This window comes from Gossypium arboreum, chromosome 9 (assembly GCF_025698485.1).
Source record: "Gossypium arboreum isolate Shixiya-1 chromosome 9, ASM2569848v2, whole genome shotgun sequence".
Taxonomy (NCBI): domain Eukaryota; kingdom Viridiplantae; phylum Streptophyta; class Magnoliopsida; order Malvales; family Malvaceae; genus Gossypium; species Gossypium arboreum.
In genome coordinates, this window is record NC_069078.1 from 1,435,979 (window position 1) to 1,451,998 (window position 16,020).

At 37.7% G+C, this 16,020-nt stretch overlaps 1 protein-coding gene and 1 long non-coding RNA gene across 3 annotated transcripts in view; both read right to left on the reverse strand.

Moving 5' to 3' along the window:
- Positions 1-5,080: 5,080 nt before the first annotated feature.
- LOC128280733 (uncharacterized) overlaps positions 5,081-16,020 on the reverse strand; it is an 88,058-nt gene continuing 77,118 nt past the window's right edge. Inside the window, exon 2 of the long non-coding RNA XR_008270866.1 lies at positions 5,081-5,273. This is a non-coding gene — a long non-coding RNA (uncharacterized LOC128280733). The remainder of the gene's footprint in view (positions 5,274-16,020) is intronic.
- On the reverse strand, positions 8,573-15,478 carry LOC108456997 (auxin response factor 6-like). 2 transcript variants are annotated; one of them, XM_053019035.1, is made up of 13 exons: positions 15,371-15,478; positions 14,983-15,080; positions 14,840-14,901; positions 14,596-14,754; positions 14,395-14,479; positions 13,275-13,365; positions 12,563-12,727; positions 12,360-12,482; positions 12,102-12,177; positions 11,834-11,981; positions 10,584-11,728; positions 10,153-10,343; positions 8,573-9,050 (listed from the first exon to the last, which is right to left on the reverse strand). In XM_053019035.1, exons 2-13 carry the CDS (start codon positions 15,050-15,052, stop codon positions 8,834-8,836), a joined length of 2,532 nt encoding a protein of 843 aa, XP_052874995.1. In that variant the 5' UTR covers positions 15,053-15,080; positions 15,371-15,478; the 3' UTR covers positions 8,573-8,833. The 2 variants fall into 2 exon arrangements, with proteins under 2 accessions (XP_052874995.1, XP_017611274.2); XM_017755785.2 differs by having other exon boundaries at positions 14,840-14,896; positions 15,371-15,386.

A 16,020-nucleotide genomic window follows, 5' to 3' on the forward strand; every position in this document is an offset into this window, starting at 1 on the left:
GCATCTAAGGCACATGCATGCTCATTTGTTTGGCTAAACTTCACCTATCTTCCATTTTTCATCAAAAGAACATGAAACAACAACCATTTCCTTCATTTTAATTCATGACTAAATGCTAACAACACAACTAAAAACCAAAATATGCTTCAAGAGTTAAGGTGGAATCAAGAAGAACTCATGAACATCAAGATAGAAGCAAACTACCATGAACTTACCTTTAATTTTCTTCCCCAAGTGACCGAACATTCAAGAGCTTTCCCCTCTCCATTCTATTCTCTAATTTTCAGCTATGATGAACAAAGATGGACAAAACTTTGTTCTTTTCACCCCTTTTTCTTTTAATAAAATTTCATATTTCATCCATTTAATTCTTTAATACAAAAGACATGAAATGCCCATCATGGAACATTTACCTAAACCATTATCATGGAACATTTACCTAACCCATTATCATGAAATATTTACCTAATCCATTATCATGGAACATTTACCTAACCCATTATCAATTTGTACCATGAATTATGGATATCAAGTGCTCATATTGTCTACAACAATATGATGGCTGGCCACTTCATGTAAAATGGGAGGTTTGTCATGCAAATCCTCCTATTTTGCACTCCTATTTATTTGGCCACTTCAATTTAGCCTATAGCATTTTCAAACATTTTCACATAGGTTCTATTTCATAATTTCACCCCCTTTTTCTTATGGAACAAAAATTAACTAAAATTGCTGGGTTCTATCGTAAGCTTGGGCCTTCTAGAGGCCCACTAACATAATTAAACCTATGCCAACATTCACGAATTCCCAAAAATTGGGCGTTACAACTCTACCCTCCTTAAAGAAATTTCGTCCTCGAAATTTACGATCCAACTAGTTGAGGTATTGTTGACGATAGTCTCTTCGATTCCCAAGTAGCTTCTTCCTTCCATGATTACGTAAAGTACTTTCACTAGCGGAATGATTTCCTACGAGAACCTTAACATCTCGAGCCAATATTTGCACAGGCTCCTCTTCAAAGGTCAAATCGATCGAACTTCAATTTACATAGAATGGCGGGACATGAGCGAGGTCGACATGATAACGCCTTAACATGGAGACGTGAAAAGCATCGTGAATCTGTCTAACTCGAGGCAATTCCAACCGATAAGCCCTTGGGCCTACTAAGCTTAAAACCGATAAGGCCCGTTGAACCGCGGACTCAACTTGCCCTTCTTACAGAACCTTAATATCTTCTTCCAAGGAGAAACCTTTAAGAAGACCATATCACCTACTGAGTACTCAATCTCCTTACGCTTCAAATCTGCATACGAATTTTGCCTATCAGATGCTTCTTTTAAATGGTCCCTAATTGTTCTGACCTTATCCTCAGTATCAGCTACCAACTCTGGTCCAAGAACTTGTCGCTCTCCTAGTTCGGTCCAACAACTAGGTGTCTGAAACCTTCGTCCATCTGATGCTTCATACGGTGCCATTCGAATACTACTTTGGTAAGCTGTTATTGTATGCATAAATTTCGCCAGCGGCAAGTAATCCTCCCAACTACCTCGAAAGTCAATCACGCATCCCTTAACATGTCCTCCAGAATCTGAATAACCCCTCGATGACCATCGGTTTGGGGATGGAAAGCCGTACTAAAGTTCAATCGCGTCCCCAACGCCTCATGCAACTTTTTCCAAAACCGAGATGTGAATCGGGATCCGGTCAAAGACAATCGAAGCGGGACTCCATGAAGTCGTACAATCTACGCCACATGACTGACAGCTAGCTTTTGAAGCGAAAAGTCGAGACGTCTGGTATGAAATGGGCTGATTTGGTCAACCTATCCACAATCACCCACACCGAAGTCTTTCTTTCTTTGGTGTCAAAGGCAACCCACTCACAAAGTCCATGGTTACCCTCTCCCACTTCCAAAGTGGTATCTTCCTTTGGCCGCAATGATCCAGAAGGTAATTGATGCTCACTTTCACTTGCGGCATGTCGACATTTCCTACAAACTCCGTTACTTTCGTTTAAGTCCAAGCCACGGTACAATTCTCGCAAGTCGTGATACAACTTATTCCCTCCGGGATGCATGGCACATAGTCCCCATGAGCTTCCTTCAATATTGTTTGCCTTAAATCAGAGTCCCTCGGAACACAAATTCTTCCTCGGAAACACAGAACTCCATCACCATTTAAGCCGAACTCAGAAGTTTCCCCTTCCTTAACTTGTTGAAAACGAGCAACCAAAGACTCATCTTCCAACTGCTTTTCCTTAATCTGGTCCACCAGGTTGGCCTTACTTGCAATTCACCAACAAGCGCCATCATCATACTGAGACTCAAGCGAGCAAACATTGCTCTCAGATTAGATACGGTTCTACGACTTAAAGCATCGGCTACCACATTAGCCTTGCTCGGTGATACTCGATCGAGCAGTCATAATCCTTAAGCAACTCAATCCATCTCCTTTGCCTAAGGTTCAGCTCCTACGAGTCAACAAATACTTAAGACTCTTGTGGTGCGTGTATATAATACACCTCTCCCGTACAAGTAATGTCTCCAAATATTAAGTGCAAATATCACCGCCGCCAACTCCAAATCATGAGTAGGATAGTTCCTTCGTGAGGTTTAAGTCGTCGTGATGCATATGCAACCACCTTACCCTCTGCATTAACACGCAGCCCAAACCCACGTGTGATGCGTCATCGCACACAGTAAAATCCTTCCCGGACTTGGTGAATCAACACAGGTGCTTCAGTTAGAACTTTCTTCAACTTCTCAAAAGCTTCCTGCTGCTTCTCAGTCCATACAAACGGTACTCCTTTCCTTATGAGTTTTGTCGAGAGTGTCGCCATCACAGAAAACCTTCCACAAACCTTCTGTAGTATCCTACCAACCCTAGGAAACTTCGAATTTCCAACACCGTCCTAGGTGGCTTCCACTCCAAAATTGTTTCAATCTTTCAAATTCAAAATATACCAAGATATCGTCAATAAAGACAACTACTGAACTGATCTAAAATGGTTGGAACACACGATTCATCGATCCATAAATCTTTGCAGGAGGCGTTAAATGGGTCAAATGGCATAACCGAAACTCGTAATGACCATACCGAGTCACGAATCTTGTCTTATGGATATCGCCTCCTTGACCCTTAATCGATGATATCCGGATCGAAGGTCGATCTTGGAAAATACGAAGCTCCTCTAAGGTGGTCGAGCAGATCATCAATCCTTGGCGGTGGATACTTATTCTTAATTGTCAGTTTGTTCAACTGGCGATAATCAATACACATCCGCATCATACCATCCTTCTTTTTCACGAATAGCACCGGTGCTCCCCATGGAGACACGCTTGGCCTAATGAAGCCCCTATCCAACAACTCTTGAATTTGAGCCTTTAACTCCACTAACTCCTTCGGTGCCATCCTATACGGTACGATGGACACGGGCGCCGTTCCAGGCAACAAATCTATTCCAAACTCAACTTCTTGGTTCGGAGGCAATCTTGGAAGCTCCTCCGAAAAAACATCTTGGAACTCCTTTATGGTCCTAACCTTATCCACTGTTAGTCCCTCCTCTTCTGACTAACTTACAAATGCCAAATAGGACTCACAACATTTCCGAATCCACTTTTCAGCTCTTAAAGCCGACACCACATTGGACAAATAATCCCTTCGCTCACCTATCACTATAACCTCCTCATCCTTTGTGGTCCTTAACACCATTCGTTTAGCAGCACAATCCAGGGTCGCCTTATGCTTAACAAGCCAATCCATTCCCAAAATGAGATCAAACTCTCCGAACGGTAATTCCATCAGATCTCCAGGGAAAATCCTACCTTAAGTTTCTAAGGGTACTTCCCTATACAGTTTGTCTACCCTAACCGAGTGACCCAAAGGACTTAGTACAGATACCCCACTCACAATCTCCTCAGAACAGTCCAAGTTGTCCATAATCCATTCTGTGGCCTCCAACCAATATTCCGCCACATTCGGGGCTATACCAGACACGCCTCTAAAGATCTCCGCTCCGTTAGCCCGAAGTCGTTCAGAAATAGATCCCTAAACTCCATTGTCCGTACTTGCCCCGGCAACCCTTTCCAGAACACAAAGCATTGCCTGTGACAGGGCATCATCCTCGGCACCGCGGTCATGAGACTCTACCTCTGTTGCCGGTGGTACCGGTGCATCCACCGCCGACATATGTCTCGAAGACGAAGATCTCGCTCGAGCACTTCCTCGGCTCCTTCCACGGCCTCTTGTACTCATATCGTATTATCTTGATTACGAATTTTTATACATCAATTAGTATTCCAGTGTTTATTACAGATGTTTTATGAATCAGACAGTAGTTCAAAGTTTGTTTTCGCAGAATCGAAGTCTAGCTACAGTTTCAGTCTCTTATCAGATTTTCCTATGGTTTCAGTATCATCCTATCTAGAGTATCCTAATAGGGTTTCAGTACAGACAGATAATTCAGGAAAATATTCAAAAAATTTCAGAGTAATACTTACAGGCTTGGGCCGGAGATTCGGAATGCCACCTTCTAAAGATCTAAATTTTGAAAAACGCGTTTTTCGTAAAAAAAAATTTGTTTTTGAAAATCTTTGTTTTTTGTAAACCCATTCCACAGCCGAGTTGTTGCAACTTAGGCTCTGATACCACTAAATGTAACACCTCAAACCCTGCCCAGACGTTATTACCGGATCCGACATGCCACATCGAAGCGTTCAAAACATTTTATATTGTTGATCCAGAAAAACTTACTTAGTGTTTTAAAAGATAATTTCATTATAGGTTAAAGTGAATGGAAGCTGTGCACCAGGTAGGAAACCAGAAAAGAGGTGATGAGCCCATCGAACTGCTTAAGTACAAGCTCCCTTCGGATCTAATCCTAGACATGCATACCGCCATTGCCACACCTTAACGTCATGGATATTTCTAGGAAACTGATTTGATTATGTCATTTTTAGGAAAAGTGATTAATTTTGGAAAATACTTTCATTGCGGAAGCTTTGCTTGTTGTCGTGTTATTTTGAAATCAATTGTTTTTTTTAAAAACGCGCCCTAAAGCTATCCAATTTCAACAGTTAAAATAAGTAATACCTATCTTAGTAATACATATTAAAACCATCAAAAATAATTAAGCGGCCTTATTACATTTAAAAACCCAAAACTTCAAACGTAAATAAAAGGATGTCCAGTTCACCAGAAGAAAATCAAACTTTCAGAACGGGTGGCCACTCCGAATTCCCTCACAGCTCCAAGCCCACTATGGTTGGGGATTACCTGCGTGGATGAAAATAAAAGAGGTGAGTTTGGGGAAACTCAGTGTGTAAAATAACCCAACCATAGTCTAAATCAGCTCAACCCACAGAAACAGAATAAGTTGGCCTTAGCCTAGAACAGAAATTGAATAAAGCCCATAGGCCCATAATGTAACGTAACGAGATATTACATGTTTATGCAGAAACCCAACCTAGATTCATCCATAACACCCCCGTACCAGCCTTACACCATGTGGGGAGACTACTCGACCCACCCAACCGCTACACACTACAGAAATCGCAATGAGGTCGCCGGATATTGTGACGAAGTCACCAGATATGAATATTGTGGCGAGCCACCGAGCAGATATATGTGGCAGAGCCACCAGATCAGATAATTGTGGCATAGCCACCAGGACGCTTCCTCCATAGTGTAACCTAACTCCCCATGCAACAGATATATAATCATGGCATACATCATACAGAATCAGATCGTCATGCTTTTCAGTCAAAAGTAACCCTAGGGGTATAATGGTAATTTTACATACATAGGGGTATTCAAGTAATTTAAATATTCTTAAGGTTTTCATACATAACATAGCCATTTACGTACGATTAGAAACACTTACCGCGCTTTTTTACCAATTTGGGCCCGTTGGCCCATTATCCCGTTTTTGGCCCATTAAGCCCAAAAATATTGAAATGCACAGAATCGCGCACTCTGCAGTCTTATCACTTTAATTTACCATATACATCAAACTATTAATCTCATGAGCATTCACACACTCGCAAGATCTCAAAATACAGGCTTTTCGGCATTTCGGCTTTTCGACTTGTGCCGATCTAGTCTATAAGAGGGTGTTAGTTACACACTTGTTTGCGACGATATGCTGACGAGATTCACACACGAACCGCCTACAATTGGATTACTAACACGTTAATCTAACTATTCAAATGCAAACTACGTATTAACCCCTTATAATATTCAGCCAACCACACCCATAGATCATAGTAAGCTTATAAGAAAACAATAGGCAACTCATTAACAAATTTTTGTCAATGTTTACCATATAATCATAATTTCACTGCAAGCTATCTTCCTGAGCAACAGTCACTAAATTATTTATAACTGGAGCTACGAAACTCCAAATCAAGTTCCGTTAATTTTCCCTGAAAATAGACTCATATGTCTTCTATCCATAAAATTTTCAGAATTTTTGGTATGGCCAATCAATACCAGATTTTTCTTAAATTTTTCCATGTTTCACTGTTTGACTAATCTGACCACTCTTCATTACGAATCAAATTTCTCATTGTACAGAATTCAAAATATGTTCTCGTTTATTACATTTGAAACTAGACTCATTAAGATTTAATTACATAATTTATGCAGCTTCTAACTCATCTCCCACAATTTATGGTGATTTTCCAAATTCATGTTACTGCTGCTGTCCCAAGCAGATTTATTACCAAATTACTCTTTCACACCTAACTTGCATGCTTGTTATTTAAACATGTATATCACCACTCAATCATCACATATCTATGATTTTACTTAAGTATAATCTCCATTTCATCATTTTAAAGCACAACATATTAGCCGATTTTTCCCTTTAGCATCTAAGGCACATGCATGCTCATTTGTTTGGCTAAACTTCACCTATCTTCCATTTTTCATCAAAAGAACATGAAACAACAACCATTTCCTTCATTTTAATTCATGACTAAATGCTCACAACACAACTAAAAACCAAAATATGCTTCAAGAGTTAAGGTAGAATCAAGAAGAACTCATGAACATCAAGATAGAAGCAAACTACCATGAACTTACTTTCAATTTTCTTCCCCAAGTGACCGAACATTCAAGAGCTTTCTCCTCTCCTTTCTCTTCTCTAACTTTCGGCTATGATGAACAAAGATGGACAAAACTTTGTTCTTTTCACCCCTTTTTCTTTTAATAAAATTTCATATTTCATCCATTTAATTCTTTAATACAAAAGACATGAAATGCCCATCATGGAACATTTACTTAAACCATTATCATGGAACATTTACCTAACCCATTATCATGAAATATTTACCTAATCCATTATCATGGAACATTTACCTAACCCATTATCAATTTGTACCATGAATTATGGATATCAAGTGTTCATATTGTCTACAACAACATGATGGCTTGCCACTTCATGTAAAATGGGAGGTTTGTTATGCAAATCCTCCTATTTTGCACTCCTATTTATTTGGCCACTTCAATTTAGCCTATAGCATTTTCAAATATTTTCACATAGGTTCTATTTCATAATTTCACCCCCTTTTTCTTATGGAACAAAAATTAACTAAAATTGTCGGGTTCTATCTTAAGCTTGGGCCTTCTAGAGGCCCACTAACATAATTAAACCTATGCCAACATTCACAGAATTCTCGAAAATTGGGGCGTTACATTAAGTGTCATATTTCTTGTAAATTATGCATGTATTTTAAATAAATAAATATTTTTAAATATTTTAGGTAAAATACACTAAGGGTCTCTCAATCATATTCAAGTTTTTTTTTTCACTTAATTTTTAAAATTTTTAAAATGATCATCCAACTAATCAATTTTTTTTATTCATTTCCGTTAGGTGCCATCAACTATTTGATGAGAGGGTAAGATGACAATTTGAAATTGATATAATATCAAATTTAGTCCTCAATTTTTACATATTGTGTCACTTTATTTATAATTTTTAATAAAATTTACCCTCAATATTTACATATTATCTCAATTTAATCTTAATTCTAAAAATTTTAAAAATATATAAATAAGTATTTTCAAAAAATCTAAAAGTTATAAAATATTTTTTAATTTTATTTATTTATTTAGAAAGAAGAAAAGAGATTTTTAACCTCTATTTATGTATATTAATCTTTTAAGACTTTATTTTCTTAATTTTTTTAATAATTATTTGATAAACCAACAAGAAAATCTTTATTCTACAAGTTATATTAAAAAGTGTCCTGTACAATAAAATATTTAAAAATAAATATAAAAAAATTAAAATATACTAGGGTATACCACATATCAATTCTTTAAAAGTGACGTTCAAGTTAAAATTTCCAACAAGAAAGTAACTATTTTAAATGTTTCCTAAAAGTTGAGTGACCTGAAATATATTTTACCCAAATATTTTTTAACGTAAAACACTGTAAGAAAAAGATATTCTCGATCAAATATGATATTTCTATCACATTGGTTAAAAAGTTTCATGATAAATTGAACAAGACTTAAAATATTAGTTATATAATTACATATATAAACCTTGGTACTCATAAGTACTATTAGAATAATGTAGAGTCGGAGAATCATATTTCCACTTATAATTTTCCCAACAGTACAGTAGTAGTCTTGACATAAAAGCTTCAATATCAACCTAGGTCCCAGGCAGCAAGGGTAAATCTTCAATTGATGTTGTATCAATAGATATGCTTACATATTACTAACAGTACCATATAACACCTACAACATTCATGATTTATCACCTTCAACTTTCCATTTTCATTTCCTCTAAAACTTTATTCATTCCTGAGGATGATTTTCATTTAGTATTCAAGAGACCCCATTGATGCAACAGAACTTCTCAAGTCCTGTCTGCTCATGTAGTCATCGCAGTGGTTGCCATTGCTGCTGGTGGTGGTAGCGGTGGTGGTGGTAAGCCTTTGGTTCGGAATAGAAGTAGCAGGATTCTGACCTTTCCCCATTTGTTGTACTTCAAGTGGGGATAGTATCTTGATATACCACACATTGTTCACGAATTCCCTGATGATCACAAAAGAACAAAGAAAACCTTGAAACACATTAAACTATAACGCCAATGTACTAGGAATGCAAACTAGACTCAACTAGATAACTCCCAAGTATTTTAGATTGGTAATACAGACTCGACTCTAGTGAAGACTAATGACTGGCATAGCATCCAATCATACCTTCAACCTCGGTAAATGTACCATAAAAGTCTTAACCAATGTATATTAGATCAACGAGCAAACTAATCCCATTAAAAATTCCATTCATTTCTACTGTTAAAAACTGATCCCTATATATTAGAATAAGGTGCACATGGCATGCCGTGTGTAACTTTTTGATTAATCTATCAACAATGCCAGTTTCTAACAGTAGAAATAGATGAATTTTTTAACAAAAATAATCAATTTTCTCTTTGATCTAACATACAAAGACTAATTTACCAATTATTTAGTAAAGGGGGCAAAATGCAATCTGATTCCTACTTCAAGAGCCTCCATGGTACTTTTATACCCTTCCTTAACCTGTTCATTTGCTTGAGACTGTTTAGCATCAACAAATACTTTTAATTCTATACAGCACATTAAGAACACCGAAAATAATTTTCTGGTTTACCTTCGATTGATACCTCAAATTTTATATCTAAATTCTAGTAAATACCATAAAATATATTTTCCAGTACTTCTAGTCTTCTAAACACTCAACTTTCCGAACATAAAATGTGTAGTTCTAGACTTATGGTCCCCACTTCCCCCCATGGTAGGCAATGCCTTCTCTTCCATAATTTTAGTCGCTTGTAGACTAGTACCATAGATGCAATTTTAGAAGTTTCCTATTCTTAGGAACCAAGTGTAGGAGACTATCAACAAGTTGTTAGATCTTTCTGGACCTGATAATCCACTGAGCATATTCCTACATCCATTTAAACCGACTACTCCATTTTCAGTATCACGGTATCTTCATAGATGCAATATTTCAACAAACATAGCTAGAATAAGCAATAATGAGAGCTATCATCAAGAAATTTGAAACAATAATAATACAGAGGTTTTTTCACAGCTATCTTTAATAGTCCATACAATTCTTTCAAGAATAAATAGTGCAGTTTGGAACTTACTGCCATGGGTCATCACCAAGGAGAAGAATATCGTTCTCCCTGTCAACAAATACAAGCTGCCAGCCTGATCTCTGAGGGTCCTCTAATTGGCCTTCAAGGCCAAATAGTCGAGCAAGCTCACAGCGCAGCTCATCATAGCTGCCAAACTTGGAAATATCCAATGAGCGCCCAAAGGACCCCGACTTGTGAACCTGTGAACACGCATAAGATAGAAAACCATGAGAATCACATGCCATGAGACCAGTTATGAGGTTTAGACAGTCTCCAACAGATATCATCAAATCCAATAAAGTATGACCAATACACAACTTTGTGATAACTAAATGAATTGATTTATATGCCATACTAACTAGATAAGACAGCTCCACATATTTGACCAATCTAAAAATAATCAAAGATACATTTGAAAATATAAGGGAAAATGCTATTACCTTGACAAAGGTTCCAGTTGGAGGGTTTACTTGGTCCACATTTTCAGAGGACTGCAAGTAACCTGATTCATCGACACAACTTGAGGTAGTCATGTCTGAATTAAGAGGAAAATCTGTGCCAGAAGCACTTGTGAAATTTGAAGCAGCGTACGGAAGGGACATCGAATCATTCTCATTTCTGATGCTTTTCGGGTTTGTCATCCCATGATGCAGCATAAGAGACGAGGAATCAATGCTAACCCCAAAGAGAAGATTGTTCTGTGGATCAGTTGCATTGTGGTAAGCAGAATACTCCCTTCCAGGAAATGGAGGTAATAAGTTGTTAAGTTCAGCTGCATTTGATTGTGCAGTTCCCAACTGTTCAACCTGGGGAAGTACAGAGTTGGCCACTCCGGATGAAAGCCGTGGTTCAATAGCTGCAGGCTTGGACAAGAAAGTAGAAGAAGAGAGAATTGGGTTTGATCCATTCAAGTTGAGTAAATGGGAAGCTCCCATCTGGGATAATGAACCTAAGATACTTTGCATAGAAGAAACATCAGATGTAGCTACGGAGTTCCCAAGATGGTCGGAAAATGTCGACTGCTGGCATTGTGAATCAACAGCTGGCAGAGATGACTGCGCTTGGTTGGCTGACACAGAAGGAAAAGCAGGGATTACATTAGAAATCTGCTGTGGAACAGGTGGCAGTTGCTGTGTTTCTTGAGACTGTTGCTGCTGCTGCTTTTGTCGCTGGTCACTGTACAAATTGGGGCACTGCAACTGCTGCAGAAGTTGAACCTGTGAAGCAGTCTGATTCTCCTGAAAACTTGGAAGAAACCCATTTTGTGTTTGGGACTGTTGTAACATTTGCCTCTGAACTAGAGCAGGCAGCCCAGTGGATGTGCTCTGGTTTTGCTGGCATTGCAAGAGAGATTGAGAGCCTATTTTGGAGGAATCAACTGTCCTCATATCCTGAAGTGCTGCAGTCACCATTGCTTGGTAAAGATCAGGTTGTACACCTGGTATTGAAGAAGTATCAAGCCTTGGTTGCATCCAAGGTGCAACTCCAAATCCTTGGAAGTTTAAAGACTGAAGTCCTTGATCCCCGACCCCACCTTGAAGCCACATCAATTGGGAATTAATGCTCATATCACCGTCTTTGAAAGCTGATAACAAAAAACTAAACTGATTCAGTACAGAAAAGGGAAACGCCAGGTAAAGAAGATATTCTGTGCAACTCCAATCATCAAATAGCAACAGTTTTAGCATACCATGGAAGGAGGGTAGTGCAGACGGCCATGGTCGCTTCAGCCGCAGGGGGAAGGGAGATGGATACATAGGGAAGGTTGTTAACGGTTCAACCTCCCACAAGGAAACTCTTGGCTGCCTCTCTCCTGCAGTGGATTCATCCCAGCCAACCTGGAAATAGTAAAAGCTTTCATGTCAGACAGCAATGAACGCATTGTCTTCGAAGCCAATTTGAAGGGGACAAAAAGATCAAATATCAAAAATACAATAGACTTAGAAACTTCAAAAAACCTTAACAGAGCGCCAATGCGAATTTGGCCAGCGAACAGGATCTAAGTCACTAATGCCAGTTATTGTACCCATGTATCTGCTTAAAAAAAAATTGTTAAACAATTGACCACCTATATTTGTCAATGACACTAAAGTCAATTCACTGATAAAAAATATAAGTATTTACTTGACGAATATAAACCATTACTGTGGAACACAACACCATAAACTATAAACAATTTGGGGAAGCAAGAAAACATTCAGAAAACTAAGACCTACCGTCGGACACTTGACTCTTCTGTCTCAAACAGCATTCTAAACCGCATGCCTACAGAAATCCGGGTGTGAGAGATAGCTTTAACATACTTGGCAAGAGGAATGACAAACTCTGAAGGACTAGCCCTGCAATCAAGCTACTGTTAATGAACAAGTCTTTGTTGTACTAAGCATCAGCCTTTCTCAACTAGTATTAGGTAGTTGACCTTGGGTTGTAAAATATAGTAAAACGGCTATTGGTCGCAGCCGCATGAGCTGCAGCAGCAAGAAGACCAATGTGCATGCTATCACTTGATAAAACTGAAGAAGGCATAACAGTCTGAGGACGGTTTGCTCTCCGTATACCCAACAACAATTGATTCTTATCATTCCTGGTAAGAGAACCAAAAAAACGGAATAGGAATCAGAAAGATTATTGACTGTTTAGCAAGCTCATTGATCAGTAACACGACAAGAAACAGCAGTAAAGCAGTAACTGTCAACATATAAATGTGCACCCTAGAGCTAGCAATGCTGAACCAAAACTGAAAACCAGACCAAAGCAATTTGACCAAGGAAAGTTGCCCAGAACGACCAGAACTAAAATTAAAAACAGTTCAATTACAAAATATCTTGAACCTAAAGCAACCCAAACATAAAATGACCCAATTTTTACTGCCAGAAGTGACCCAACCCACTCAATTGGCACTTTTAGTGAACAGAGCAATGCATGCCACACTAGGCTCATCACTTCAGAAATGAAAAACATAGAAAATATATCCATATGCCAAAAAACATGCATTCATATTTGTTTTGCTGCCAAACCAAGCAGGATGATTTCACTAGATTGATTCAAGTCCCATCAGGGATTTGAAAGCTATTATCAGAATACAGTCAATCAAAGAGCAAAGGACTAAGTCACCAAATAAAACTATTTACCAGATAAAAAGGACTGAGTCACCGGCAACTAGTCTCTTTGCACTTACAAAAACACTCCACCCAGTTGTAAGAAGATGCCTCTTTGGCTGCCCTGCATATGAGAGCAGAGACAAACTGATTAATAGTTGGAAATGCAACCATTGAAATCCAAAACCTTTTCATCAAAAAAGAATCCATCTCCAATTTCATACAACATTGGATCTCATCAAGTAAATCGTGCATATTAGAAATATTCCCAAGTTCTCAGATGTTATTCTCACAGAATTGCTACCAGTTAATAGACATGAGTATTAAATGTTCTCAACAAAAGCCCCAACATAGACAGCTGATTAAATATTTGCATCCCCTCATTTTCTTATGAATGGAAAAGGACCTGCAGACTTAGTCTCATCAAAGCCACATCATGAAGATTATAAAGATAAATCGATTATGGAAAACTGACAGAAATAAGTTTCATTTCCATCCAACACATCCACCACATCTGAAGCATATAATTCAAAAAGAGTGGATTACATTTACTTGCGAAGATCATCATACTTCACAATGTGCTATGACCAACATGAACCAATATTTCAGTCCAGAAAAAGATGCCTGAACAAGTGAAAGGTGAGAAACAACTAAAACTTACTAAAAAATGGACATGTGGACTCAGCATAAACAGAGCATACAACCAGCAAAACAAACAACGTGAAAGCATTATTTGTAATATCTTATTAAGAAATATCCCATCCAATATTTTTTCCTTATTCATCAGAAAAAACTTCATTTGTAAGATTCAGACGTAACCGTAAAGAAAATAACTAAATCTCAGGTCCAAAGATTCTTAGCCACGATTTAACCAGAGCAATAACTAATACAGAATATAACAAGGATATATCCTGGCTCATCAACTAAATCTATCTTTGTGAATTATTGTTTAAAACTTCTAGAAACAACCATATAAAACACCAAACGGTTAAGAAATGTTACAGCACACCATAAAGTTAATAAACTGAATATAAGCTTAATACAAAAATAAATAAATACAATGACAAATAAAACAATGAGATCATCAAAATTCGGAAGTCATCAAAAAAACAAAGTTGGAACACATTTGAAAAAAGCTATTTTAATCACTCGCCTCGAAATATATGTCTAAATTTCCACTCATTGTCATGAAGATCCCTGGCAATCAACTCTTGAGCTGGTGGTTGCTGGGTGTAGTCCTGAAGGTACAATAAATATTTACTTTAGAAAAAACTAGTTACAAAGTCAACGTGCAATAATTCAAGTAAAAGCAGAAGCTAGTTAATTGAATTGCTTGTAACCAACTAAAACTTACAAGAGGAGGAAAGACTTTCTCAGCAGCACGGCGCGGAACAGAGAATCCTCCATGAGTGCTAGTGTCACTTGCTGTTAGTGTTTTACAAAAATAATTGGTTGGCTGTTTGCTGGGAGCACCTAGTTCTGCAGGCAGTAGGTAGACATCCTTTTGCTCTTGCTACAAGAATGCTTTCAAGTCAAGAAACAAGAAAAAGAAAAGATTACCAAGCACTAAATCTTCGAACAAAGTTTAAGTTCCATACTGGACTCAGTGGCTGCAAGGTCATTTGAGCATACACTTCATCTGTTTCCACATCTGCCTGTACTTGAAAGAATAAAAGACTTGATAAGCAACCAACTAAAGTTCCATAAAAACCAAGGTAGTCTATACAGGCATTTAACTTACATGCATGGTCACATTGTGAAGCTGACAGATAAGTTGTGGGGTAAGCTCGGATAGTTCGGTATATGAGCATCTACTTCCTTGTTAGTAGAAGCAGCAACCTGCAGAGGGAATCATAAACACCAAAAGTAGGCTAAAATATCAGATGAATATACATTTCCTTATAGACTGCTGTTCCTTTTGAGGAGCTTCACCAGCAATTCATGCATTAACAACAAGAAAAGTGGGGATAAATTCAGCAATACTAAAATGGTAGGCCCAAGAAAATCATATCACTACATATCAATGGGAAAAGAAATTATATACCATCCTTACATAGCTTCTTAAACTCTGTATAATCATTAAAAAACTTCTGCTAGTAAACTATGATAAACGATGCAGGCATACTTACCTGTTCACTATGACCTTGTGGAAAGTAAACAACTCGGCTTCCAACAGGTGGAAGAGACACCAAAGGACCAGCACATGCATGCCAAAGTTCAGAATTCAAACATTTCTTCTCCCCTGTACAAAAATATTTCTCAATTTCATAATTTCGAAAAAATAAAATAAACGTTCATTCAGCTCTATGCTTAAGGAAACTACTAGAAAAAAGCTAAAAAGCAGATACCTTCCTGAGTTTGCTGATTCAACCCTGATGAAGAGAGTCTCATTCTTAAAATCTAAAAACAAAAAAGGGGTATTTTTTTTTCTATTCAAACAAAAAAAAAAAAGAGTAGTTGAAAAAGGAAACTACAAGTACCCTAATTATTGAAGAACATTGAGGATTCTTATAACATCATCCATAGTTAAAAGCAAAAGAAGGGAAAAAACCCACCCCCCACCCCCCCCCCCCCTTTTCTCCACCAGAAGTTTCTAAACCTAAGTTAAAAATAACCAAAAAAAAAAAAAAAAACAGAACTACCCTTTACTCAGAAGGGCTTCATGAAGCTCAGATCTTACTTCTTTTTCACATTAAAATTCTTTTATAAATAAAAAATGAAACTTTGTAAAGCTAAAAACCCTAGCTTTTTACTTCACCAGATCTCTGGTTTCTTAAGC